This window comes from Seriola dumerili, unplaced genomic scaffold (assembly GCF_002260705.1).
Source record: "Seriola dumerili isolate Sdu_G_001 unplaced genomic scaffold, Sdu_1.0 BDQW01000199.1, whole genome shotgun sequence".
Taxonomy (NCBI): domain Eukaryota; kingdom Metazoa; phylum Chordata; class Actinopteri; order Carangiformes; family Carangidae; genus Seriola; species Seriola dumerili.
In genome coordinates, this window is record NW_019174454.1 from 777,483 (window position 1) to 789,713 (window position 12,231).

Below are 12,231 nucleotides of genomic sequence, written 5' to 3' on the forward strand. Positions count from 1 at the left end.
GCCCAGCAAGCAGAGCTAGCCGCCCGCCGGCTCCCCCCCCCCAGCACAGGCATTGCGCCCAGCAAGCAGAGCTAGCCGCCCGGTAGCCCGCCGTAATCTCCACAATAATACTGGTTGTCACCCTGGCCCATATCATTTCCTGTTATAGACTAACCTCGGCCCCCCATCTCAGGACCGCTGCCCTAAATAATCAAAAAGCATCAGCTGACAACCACCTGGTGATATTAAGGCTGACAAGAACTTGCTGTGACCTAAAAAAAATGCTATGACAAAGACTTTAATGAAGAAGAAATGCCCATAGGCTATCATAACTAGGATTATGGCATGGTTAAAAATTATTCAGAAGATTTCATGTCTGCTCTTGAATTTAGCTCAAGGAACAAAGTGAATTCCATCACAATCCTGAAACATCACTGCCTGTGGTGAAAATCACACTCATTTCATAGCAGTGGGATAGGGTGTATTACAAAGTGTTCAGTACTTTTTTTGTTTGACCAAAGGCTCAAAGCCCAAAGATATTTTGTTTATAATAATATAAGACTGTGAAGCGAGTCTTTATATTAGAGAAGCTGGAGATGTTTGGTATTTTTGCTGAAAAAATGTGACTAAAATTATTAATTAATTATGAAAATAGTGGCTTATTTATTTTCTGTTGAGTGACTAATCCATTAATCTTCTAATCGTTGCAGCTCTACAAATAACATTATCATCAAAATGACACAATACAAGACTTATCTTACTCAGCAACTGGCTTTGTTCATTCCTCATAAGCGACATACAATTGTGCAGCTGTCTATTTGACCACTACTTTGCCCTACTTAGATGCAATACGTTATCTTACAGTTTTTAATTATGTAAACTGCTATATTAATTAGCAGTTTGCCCATCAATTAATTTCAGAAGTTTTGATTTCAACTTCTTTTTGTCCAACTTCTCCAACCTGCAAAAGTTTTATTTTATTCCTTTCAGCATCAAGACACATGCTAGTTTATAAATATCACCATCCTTCATGCTGAGCTGGAGCCTTTGCATGTCTGATCAGAGTTTTAAATGACTTGTGGATACTCATTTTAATGCACAGTTCCAAGCAGCTGACACAGCTTCCCCAGTATCAGTGCTGACTAGATGGAGTAGAAGCATACTGCATTATCAGAGAGGGATGCCAAATGCAAGAGACGCATACAAGTAGGCCAAGCTGTCAGAACTACTCATGAAAACATTTATCATGAGGAAACAAATTTCACTGCAGCAAGGCAAACAGTGTATTGTTATTATCGGCTGGTGTTGACACAATTATGTTGTTGGTTAATAGCCATTATATAAATTGATAATATTGATTATCGATTGACCCTTTCAATCATTTATTCAGTTTAAATACCACACATTTGCTGGTTGCTGAATCTCAAATTTTTTCAATGTTTCATTTTATTTTAAAACTGAATGCTGTTTTGGTTTGAGGAATGTTAGCCAGACAAACTAAGCAATCTGCAGACATCACCTTAGACTCAATTAAATTGTGATTGGTATTTAAAATGAGAGTAGAATGACTAAATGAGTACTTGCCGAGTAATTAACATCATCAAAATTACTTTGAACCAATGATAATGAATCAATTAATGGCAAAGTTGTTAGTTGGAACCCTATTATCATTAAATTACATAACTTGACACTTTTTCTCCAATAGGGTAACACTGAAGACATACATTAACCAGCCCCCCTTGATGTACCTGAGCTACACTGACTGACCTGGAGAGGAGCATACAGCGGACAGCCAGTTTGCTCCCACTGAAAGCTATTGTTTACTATTAGTGATGTCACCAGCACCACTTCCCGGGAGGGCCTCAGGGGGGGGTGGGAAAAACGTGGAGATCAGCAGAACTCTATGACAAAGAGCTAACAGCACACTAAACTGACCCATCGGCTGGCGGCCCAGCCCCAATAGATGTTGGGTGCATACTCCCACTGTAGCCAACTGAGCGAAAACAAAATGCACAACACCACACACTGAGGGAGAGAGAGCAAGGACAGGGAAATACAGATGGACTTAAGAAGAGCGGGAGAGACACACAACACCATTAATCAATAAAGTCATTATCATCAGCCGCGGCGGAAAACTTCCTCAAAAACTGCTGCATCCTAAATAATGATTCACATCACAGGCCAACTCTAATGTCTGTGGAACAGAGATACAGGGCTCTTTGCTTGCACAGTCTACAGGCTGTTGTCAAACTGTTTTGCATGAACATGGCGTGAATCAAGCTCAACTGGTAGAGTAACGAACGTGACTTTTAGGAGACAGAGCATGTGAAACCAAAATAAACAGATGAACAAACTCACTATAAAAACATCAACCCACATTTTTTTGACAAAAGGGAATATGAATAGAAAATACATTTATGTAGCTCTGTCACAAGCCTCCACATGCAGCAGCAAATCGGAGACACACTGCACTAATAGCAATAGCAACCTAAGATAAAGTGCTTCTAGTCATCATGAGTATCTCTGTGCTTACCTGCAGTTTAAATTTCATTACATGTTACAGAAGAGACTGAAAAGTACTGATTTGTTAATTCAACTAATAAAAGCAAGTAGAGACATCATGATATCTAGACCAGTTTAAGAAACAAAACCATAAACAGCTCCACAATAGTAGTTAGTGCCAGCCAATGTTGCCATCGTTGCAGTGGGGGAGGGAGGTCATGTAAAATGGGGTTGGGCTTTAGCCTCTGGCTCTAGCCATGAGGATATTTCATATCCCAACCTGTGCTATAAGATTCATTCCGGTCTGAATCTACCGACCACATTCCACTGTATTAACCTGCAGTTCTCGCAGGTATGTGGGATTCAGGTAGGAAGAATTGACGTAATTCAACAGCTTCATTTCCCTGTTTCACTTCCAGAATACATCAGATTGAGAATAAAAACTTCTTTATTCTACAGACACAAAAACAAAGGGAAATTTGTTCCTGGACTAACTCAGGAACACTGACGTAGAGTATATGTCAGTGGATTAAGATGCTACAGACTGATCCCTCTCTGCCATTTAGTGTGCTCTTCGGGCCATGACACATTATTTAGCCTGCTGGTCTTAGCAACAATGTCCAATCTTTGGGTTTAAGTTGACAGATGCCTTAGATAAGGTGATTACTTGACGGAGCTAAGGTTTTGTTTAAATCCAGAGATTGTTTTAATAGGTGTAGGAGAAGGTCAGCTTTAAAGGCTTATAGGTAATAGTGATGTTGAAAGGTGTACAGGGATCACTGGCACACAGACAGTGGGAGGCCTTCTCACTCCTTGAACAAGTAGTACTTTACTGTCTGCAGAGAACTCCATTACCCATGCTGAGATCAGCAAAGTTTCCATTAAGATCTGATGTCCTTCCCTCAGTAATTAGATTGTACAACACAGTTATTACTGAGCACATCACCACAAAGAAAAGCATTACTTGAACCGTGTATTTTTTTTTTTTTTTTTAAATCAGATTGTGGGTCGTGTTTCAGATCAACAGCATCATAACTAAATCAAGAAACTTTAACAAAATCTTCTGTTTGGATACTCTGAGGGTATACTTTGTGAATGTGCAGTGCAGACAGTGCATTACTAGAATATAAAGGGTCGTTGTATACCATACCTGTCAGTGAAGCTGGACTGTGTGTCACTCATTGGGCTTCCGGTTCTAGATTTGCAACAAATTATATCCGATTAACATTTTCCAGAGTGTGATGAGGCGATTTCCTGGAGCGTCCTTCTCTGGCATTCGTCTGAAGTAGGCAAGGAGTTTGAAAATGGTGCTTAGAATAAATTAATATGAGGAAACTGCTGGGTTGTTGCAAGGCACGTCCAAACACTAGAGGAAACAAAAATATTACCTATACGTTATCTGGCAATCAATACTCCTTGAATAGTAACTGAATTGTAGCAAGGAGTCCACAGTACAGACCTTAAAAATTAATCGGGGCCTCTGTCGTATTAGCTGTACAGTCAGATGATATCCTAGCCGGTCAATAAACAATAATTTGGCAACAAGAATAAATATACTGCTCCAGATGGCACAAGTTGTCGTACATGTATGAACTCCCCGTATGAATCCTTTGCATTCACATCCCAGATATGAAACGTGTAAACAATCTGTATTCCAATGTAACAGACACCTTGGCCCTGCGATGTAGTCCGTCTGCCACCACCCCAGCTCGGCTGAATGGCCTCCGTGCCTAAATGATCTTTGAAGATGCTGGAAATTCCTCCAGTCCCATTTGGTATTCCCTGCTCCCAGAAATGCCTGTCTGTGGCTGTGGGGACGAGTCTCCCGTGACCATGAGACTCACTCAACACCGAGTTTAAACGACCCGTGTTACAAATTAGCAAAACAACGGCAGCTAATGTTATACCGGCGCAAGACGTTAGATTCAGAAACAAAATTGGTTAGATGGTCGATTAAAAAAAGCACATTGGTTTTTAGAAAATCCTTTCTCACAGTGAGCTGGCTGGCGTTGAATCTCACCAGCTACCAGCTAACAAAACAGATGAGCTCTTTCAGCAAAAAACTTTGCTTCGTGTGCTCTTGTTTCGAGTGCAAACTAAGCAAACTCCCGTTCACAACAATGAGCCGGCCAACGACCGAAAAATATATATACAACACCGCATGAATGTTGACTGGCTTGCGATATGTCTCCGTGTTATGTCCTTCAAAAAAGTCTCCTTGAGCTAAGAAAATCCAGTGAAGTCAGTTAGCACAGCGCAGCGTTCCTTGACTCCATGTTTCCAGAATTCAGTCGTTTCTCGGCAGAATTCCCGTGGATGGAAAGCAGGCTAGCTATGTGGCCAGCTAACGGGACAGAAAGTAACAACCAGTCCTCTGTAAACAACGACAAGAAAAAACGCCGAGTCGCTTTAAACTTCTAGCGAACATCAAAAGCTGTTTTTTCCAACGCAAGACGTTATTTGTACAAGAATATAACTTGCGGAAAGGTACCAAAAATCCCACTTTCTGCCGCTAGCAACGCCCTAGCCAGCTAGCTGTTGGGGTCCAATAGCGCTTCCACTAACCACTTCCGCCGGGAGATGGGAAAACTCATTTTGTTTCAGTATAACATAAGAACTAACACCAAAATAATAACATGTTAACAACAATAACAATAATGCCACTGCTGCTAGTTATCGTGTTGACATATTCGTCTTAATAGAATATAATTTATTCCTACATTAAATAACTATATATATTAGGCTATGAGTAAAGAGTTAGATACTAAAATATCAGCCTAGACTCGCAACGAGTAGTCCATTAATGAGAAAATTGGCAACATTTTAACAGTCAAGTAATTAACGCATCTTTAAAGAGCAAAATGACAAAACAAAACAAACAAAAAAAAAACTTATTGACATTTGAATTGAGAAAGTAATTGGAAGATTAATGATGATCGATAACGACAATAAATGTTAGTGGCAGCACTAATATGCATAGTTAATATTAGACCATTAGTGAATTAATCAGTCGACTAACTGATTATTCGACTATCAAATATAGACACGATTTCTCTGAGAAAGAGATGCAAGACAAAGATAGAGAAGTTATATCTATTATTAGAATCAATAGATTAGTCGATCAAAACATAAAATAAATCAACAGTTTTGACAATCGATTAAACATTTAAGTCAGCTACAAAGCAAAGAGGCCAAACATTATTTTTTCCAGCTTCTTGAATGTGTAGATTCACTGGTTTTCTCTTTGTTACATCACTGTCTTTGGGTTTTAAACTGGTGGTCAAACAAAACAACCAATTGGTGACATGCATTTTTCACAGTTTTATTGACTGAATAATTAACCTGACTGTTTAATCAATAGACTAATTGATAATGAAAATAATCATTAGTTACAATCCTTGTTCTTTAGATAGATGTTGCATGATTGTTTGCTTTTCCATGGCATGCAAAGATATTTCCAGTGAGTAGGCACTTTCCTTTAGGAGGTTGATTAACTTGATAATTATGAGTTGTTGTGTGATTATTTTGTGGTTTTTGTAGCTCTCTGTCTGTCTGTGGTGGGTTTTGGACTGGGTGAACAATCATTATGTTCATTATTTAAAGCTTACAGGCCAGTCTTTGTCCACAATTCACAAGAAGACACTCCTACTTTAATGAAACTTTCTTAACTCATCTTCAATGAAAGCTAGAAAGACATAGAGGAACAGAGGGAAAACACACTCTAGCAGTGTTATGTGTGTGTGGCAGAGAGGACACAGTGAAAATGCCAAAGATACTTAAGTCTATCTGGAGACTTTCATTCAGGTCTTAGTGTTTATTTAGTTTGAAAATCAGAATCAGGTTATTACCAAGTAGGTTTTCACATATCAAGAATTTGTGAAATTTACAAAAACCAGCATCAAACTTCTGCAGAGTCAGAGTAGACAAGATTCCATGGCAAAGATCTACATTTGTTTTTGTAATTCAACCAAACTGTACTTAAGATCACAACTAAGTTATAGTTTATGATATGACAGGTGTTCAATAGGTCTTATTTACTTGTAAATAGCTAGGGTTTGTGTACATGAGTGAATTGTGTGCAATTATTCCTCCCTACTTTCTATTGATCCATTTTGTGTTTGTGTGTTTCCTGTCACCTATTTAGCACACCACACGTATAAAGTAGTGTATTGTATATGATCATCTCTTTACTGTATTATGCATTGCAGTCCGACTTCATCATTTACATTTCAGCCAGCTGACAACATACTTTTCAATTTGATAGTATATACAATACACTGTGTATTATAGACAGTACACCATATTAAACTTTGTGTGCCGCAATGCTTGAAAACATAAAACTAATGCTAGAACTAATGCTAAAAAGGACAACAAAAAGTAAAACTGGCCAGTTTTAGTTAACTAAAAGTATAATGTGTCATTACTTTTAAAAGACAATACTGAGAAAATGTTCTTTCTTTTAGCATTGCCAAATGACTGTCCTCATGTTTCCTCACTGATCATTCATCTATAATTGATATGACACCATCATGTGGACAGCTTAGGTAACTTCAGTGTCAGTACATATAATGCAAATGCAGCCCCTTCAGTTTTAGCTGGAATTTTGTTGGTTAAAATGTATTCAGAAACATACAAACAATATACCAGAGATTTATTTCATTTTACACAGGGATTACAATTATTACAAAGGCAAGTCAGGAAACCCAAAACTGAAACAACAAAAAAATTAGGAAAGTACATTCAGATAACTAAGGCACACACCAGTAAGATTTTTACTTTCTTGGATGTAATGGTAACGCTCACATGATTTCAGTAGCAGCCAGGTAAACAGGCCTTGTATAAGAGCAACACATCAAATTTCAATCCAACGTAAATGGGAAAACAAAGGGATGACCGGTGATTTAGCACATTACTGCAGAAATCCATGTGCACTAAAATAAACAAGATATGGTCACAGTAATAAGAAAACAGATTTGAAGTCTGAGCACAAAGATAGCAGCTGGTAGCTCGGTAACTTTCTTGGCATGGAACATGTCTTGGAGTAGGCTATGTCATAATATTCTCTCATAACAAGTCACCTGTCTTTGTCCCATGACGCACTTTTGTGTTGTGTCTGATCAATATGGTGGAAATCAATGTCACAACATTAAGGTTAATATTTTCCCAATAATTAATATCACAATATGGCAAATGTATGCAAAATCACACATAAAATACTAGAACAGTTCACTCTGACATTCTTCACACATGTAAATTAAAACATGAAACATACTGAACTATTCCTGTATGCTAGTATGTTTATAATTATTAAATTGGACAAAAGAATTCCGAAAAACGACAACCTGATATGATTATATAATCTCAATGTGACTTTACTGAAAGTCGTTAAATGATAACTATTACCCAGCCCTACTAGGGCATGTGCAATAATATAATGTGTAAGGACTAAATGTAGAAATCTATTATTTTAGGTTGCTAGAAACAAAATGATGCTCCTGTGTACAAGACTGCACAGGTATGAGAACCATGTATATCTCCAAAAAGTTTACAGGTGCTGGCTCAAAATAACATAACTGAAGCAGAAGTCAGACAAAGATGAACATACTGTGCAGATAGCTCATAATAAACTTAACTGAATTGTCAAGTCTCAGCTCTGTGAGACTGAAACATTACTGTATTGAATTAAATCAATGGGGACTATCAGTACACAGAGCAAATCTTATGTCCGACGTTTGTCTAAAAGATTACAGTAATGCATGTTCACACAGATGGTGAAATCAGACACTTCAACTTTATAAAGTACAAATTCTGATACCATTTTACCAAACATTTGAATATATTTATAGTTTACATATATATCCAAATGGAATGCTAAGTAAAGAGCATTACCAGTGTAGAACTATGTAATTGAGAGGTGTCTCTTCATGTATCCTTGTACATGAGGGAAGTAAAATAAATGAAAATTTTTGGCTGTGATCTGGAATAGGATTTCAGGCAAATACTTAAAGGAATTACTATGAACTATATAAAACAAAGTAATCAAACACATCACACACATTTCTCTGGAATTTACCCCAACTTTCCAGTATGACTTCATCTCCCTGAGTACACCTTTCACATCTGCTCAAACTTATAAAAATGCCAAAAAAAGCAAAAAAACAAAAACAAAAAAAACAAAACACGATTCCAAGGAAACTAGTCCTAAAATTTCAATAAGTGTTTGACAAGGATTATGGCCATTACATGTAAACTATTTCTTTCCTAATAACGAACTTCCCACTACCAGATATGACTAAGCAACAGTTCACTCCAACTGAATGCAACATCTGTTCATGTGTTTATAGAAAGTGCTTTAGTTTTCAATAACATGAACTATGTCTGTGATGTTTCTGCACCAGTACCTTTTACATAATAAACTAACATGTGTTCAGCAGCAATGAATGCATTAAAAATGAGTTTTTTTTTGCAAAACGCACAGGTGTTGGACCTTACAGACAGATGTCACAGGAAATTTCTCACCATAGAAAGTTATGACTTTAAAATATCCCTTTGTTAATCTTAGTTTAACATACAAAAAGTTGATTTTCTTTTTCCTTTCCCTTGTGTGTCCAAAAACATAATGTAAACTGATTTCATTTAAAGAACCAGAAGCAGATCAGTCCTTCTTCCCTTCATGACCATTAGCTGCAACTGTCTCTAGTTGGTCTCTCTGCTGTTTGTGCCAGCTCTTGCTTTTTCGTTTGGCAAATCGAACAATATCCACCATGAACACCCAGGATAGAGCATACATGGCCACACCCCCACACTTGATAAAGAATCTGGGTCTTGGGGAGATCAGCTCACAGTACAGCATTGTGCCTCCCACGAAGATTCGCATCACCACAAACAGCAGCACAAACAGGACGTCCACAACATCCCCCAGCAGCGACCTGTAATGTCCCGTCTGTTTGAGGAACCAGCGTGCCTGCAGGAGTGGGTTGGTGATTTCACTGCCAAAGAGTACCGCGCAGCCCTCGATGCCAGACTCCCCCAACCACAGGGTCAACAGGATTCCCAGGATGCTCATGGTGTGGTGGGCCAGCATAACTGGTCCCTCTGTGCGGAAGTACACACACCAGGCCATATCAAAAATAAAGTAGCCCAGGCTGACCACCATGGCACTTATCTGCAGAGGGGTGTTCTTAGTACCTGGTATCCACAAAACAGAAACAGACAGGTTTTAGCTAGCATATTTTTACAGGACAATCACTGTAATAAAACAAATCTTTTGGTCATTATTGAATGGTTCATTCACACTTGTCCCAATTGCTAGTTTCTATCAATGTATACATTAACAGCAGTTTTTCACAGCATGCTAAGCAGTTATACCCTATATCTATATCATTACGACAGCCCTCACCATTTGTGATTAGTCTTTACAGTACGAATTAACATAATTATTTCACAATAATTAAACCATAAAATGTTATTATTTCATAATTTGAATCCACAGAAGGCAAGTGTCTTACCTGGATAAGCGAAAGGCCAGGGTCCATCCACATAGCCTATATATGCTGTGATGCAGACTGCCAAGATGCCATGTACCAGGGTGACAAGGCGACAGTTCCACTCGTAGCTCCTGGACCCGTTAACATTACACAAGATAAAGTAGAAAGAGACCCAACAGGACAGGCACAGGAGTGAACAAACCACAAGCAGTACCATCTTCTCTTCTGAGGAAAAAACAAACAAGAAAAAGCAGCTAAAACTAACTTACAGTTTCTTTCAAAAAGCTGCCAGTCAGCAGTCATCAAGCCAACTTTGAATCACATTTCACGGTGAGAGAAAAATGCATGGAGGCACATCTTGCTCTGTCATATCGTTTACAGTAGAAAGAGACAGCATTACCGTCCCAAGACTTGGACTGTGCAATCCTTTGTAAGAGACCAACAATTAGCCTTTGCTTGAACTATAATAGCACTATAGTTGGCTGGCTGAGGGTCTGGTGGGGTGAGGGGGACGTCTCTTCTTCTGCTGTGACGTTTGTACTAGGAGGTGAGACCATGCAGATGGACAGTCCCACCCTAACAGGACTAGAACAAGATGTACACTTGATTCTCAAAGACTTCAAGCAAGTTTCAAAACTAGATGAGAGGTTACTGGGTGCTGGGCCTCAGACAGCTACCATGGGAGACAGAGGCTTGTTGTCATATGACATGTGCCCTTTGAAAACTAAATAACTCAGTCTGTAAATGTTTTGTTTTTGTCTTGGTTGTTATATGCAGCTCAATTAACAGTTCTATGGATATATGGATGTCAGGATGGCATTGGGAGGTGAAGCCGTGATATTATACAGTATGTAGTAGGAAAACTCATTTTGGGTACATTGCTTGACACCTACAAATAGGTAAAACACTTGCCCAAACACTCATAAAAGAGGAAGAGGAAACCCAAAAGAAAAAGACTTGGATCCAATCAGACATGAACATGCACAGACAAAATATAAAATTAAATAAAACAAACTATAAATAAGATACCACAAAGAAATGTTATACACACAAAAACTCATATATCAGACAGCTCAGTTTGGATACATTCCTGAAACTATTTTATTTGGTTAGCATACAAAAGAGATACAACAGTTTGATTACAGATTTTGTATAATTCATTATTATTATTCATTATGTTTTTTTAACCTCTGTGTTCTAGGTGATGCTGCTATATTGGACAGGACACTCCTGTTAAAAGATTTTTTAACCTTTCTTGTTTAAATAAAGTTATATATACATACACAGATGAAACTTGAACAGTTGAACGATTTTTGAATTGGAAAAGTGGAAGTAGTTTTTAGGTTTTTAAGTTGCACAAACCGAAAGTATATCTATGAGGCTTTAATTGCGTTCCCATGGAAACCTATAAAAAGGAAAGCAGCTGGCAACTAACTGGATTAATGTTAATGGTTTTGTTCCGTTGCTAAAATAGTTTATACATGGTAACATCGAGGGTAGCTGATGTTTGTGAACTGGAAGTGGCAGCAGAGCTACAGCTTATTCGTTTAACAGGATGCACTACTACTCAGTTAGCTGGATCAGATAGCAGGCTAACGTCAAATGGCTAACAAAGCGCTTTCCTATGGATCTGTAACGTGTTCACAAACGCAGTAAAAATATCTTTACCTTGAAGGTGCACATGTGGCAGCTTCTTCGCTCACATCCTGGGTGTTTAGTGTCCGGTGAAGGTGTGTTTTTGGAGAAAACTGTCCAAGGTTTGTTTGCAGGCACACTAGCTGCTGTTTGTTGTCGTTTATCTGAGCTCCACCGGTGGCAACAGCAGCCTATCCCAGCATCCCTGAATTTCCCTACCTCCTTATCAGTCGCTGTACATGCAAATGTAGCAACTGTTCTCACGAGAACTGTGACCTGGTTCTATCATCCCGTACTACACCGTAGTTAAGAAGTTATAGCTGGTTTGTTTAATATTTAACTGAAAAACCATGTTTCTTCATCTTCCTTGGGGTCTTCCACCCTTAAATGATGGGAGGTTGTCTCGTCTTTTGTTGACAGTGGCGACACCTTGTGGCCAATAGCAGGAACTACACACGAACATTTCCCTCCAGCAGGGGGACAAAATGGAAGAGCTACGTAGTAGTAAAAACACCAATAATGCTCTAACATGTTTCAAATGGGGCTGCACAGAGGTTTTATCGTTGCAGAGAACATCTGATCTGCATGACCTGGTTTTGAACCGTGGTTGCAAGCCCTGCCAAAGCGT

At 38.6% G+C, this 12,231-nt stretch overlaps 2 protein-coding genes across 6 annotated transcripts in view; both read right to left on the reverse strand.

The window, feature by feature from the left end:
* arhgef12 (Rho guanine nucleotide exchange factor 12) overlaps positions 1 to 4,978 on the reverse strand; it is a 37,812-nt gene extending 32,834 nt beyond the window's left edge. For 2 of the 4 annotated variants that reach the window (XM_022753819.1, XM_022753816.1), the window contains exons 1-2: positions 3,941 to 3,971; positions 3,632 to 3,847 (exon numbers count right to left, since the gene is read on the reverse strand). In XM_022753819.1, coding sequence (XP_022609540.1) covers positions 3,632 to 3,663 — 32 coding nt within the window. In that variant the 5' untranslated portion in view covers positions 3,664 to 3,847; positions 3,941 to 3,971. Of the gene's footprint in view, positions 1 to 3,631; positions 3,865 to 3,940; positions 3,972 to 4,065 lie in introns of those variants that run through there. The other 2 variants (XM_022753817.1, XM_022753818.1) reach the window with 2 other exon arrangements.
* Positions 4,979 to 7,128: 2,150 nt separating this feature from the next.
* Positions 7,129 to 12,105, reverse strand: LOC111228072 (transmembrane protein 136-like). 2 transcript variants are annotated; one of them, XM_022753860.1, is made up of 3 exons: positions 11,637 to 12,105; positions 9,990 to 10,193; positions 7,129 to 9,669 (listed from the first exon to the last, which is right to left on the reverse strand). In XM_022753860.1, the coding sequence occupies exons 2-3, from the start codon at positions 10,183 to 10,185 to the stop codon at positions 9,137 to 9,139; spliced, it is 729 nt and encodes a 242-aa protein (XP_022609581.1). In that variant the 5' UTR covers positions 10,186 to 10,193; positions 11,637 to 12,105; the 3' UTR covers positions 7,129 to 9,136. The 2 variants fall into 2 exon arrangements, with proteins under 2 accessions (XP_022609581.1, XP_022609582.1); XM_022753861.1 differs by lacking the exon at positions 11,637 to 12,105 and adding an exon at positions 10,369 to 10,392.
* Positions 12,106 to 12,231: the final 126 nt, after the last annotated feature.

Bases quoted from the DNA above. Each gene is read 5' to 3' on its own strand.
- LOC111228072 (XM_022753860.1), bottom strand. From the start codon at position 10,185: ATGGTACTGCTTGTGGTTTGTTCACTCCTGTGCCTGTCCTGTTGGGTC. The intron at 9,670-9,989 runs GTAAGACACTTG...TGTGGATACCAG, and splicing joins CTGGCCTTTCGCTTATCCAG to GTACTAAGAACACCCCTCTG.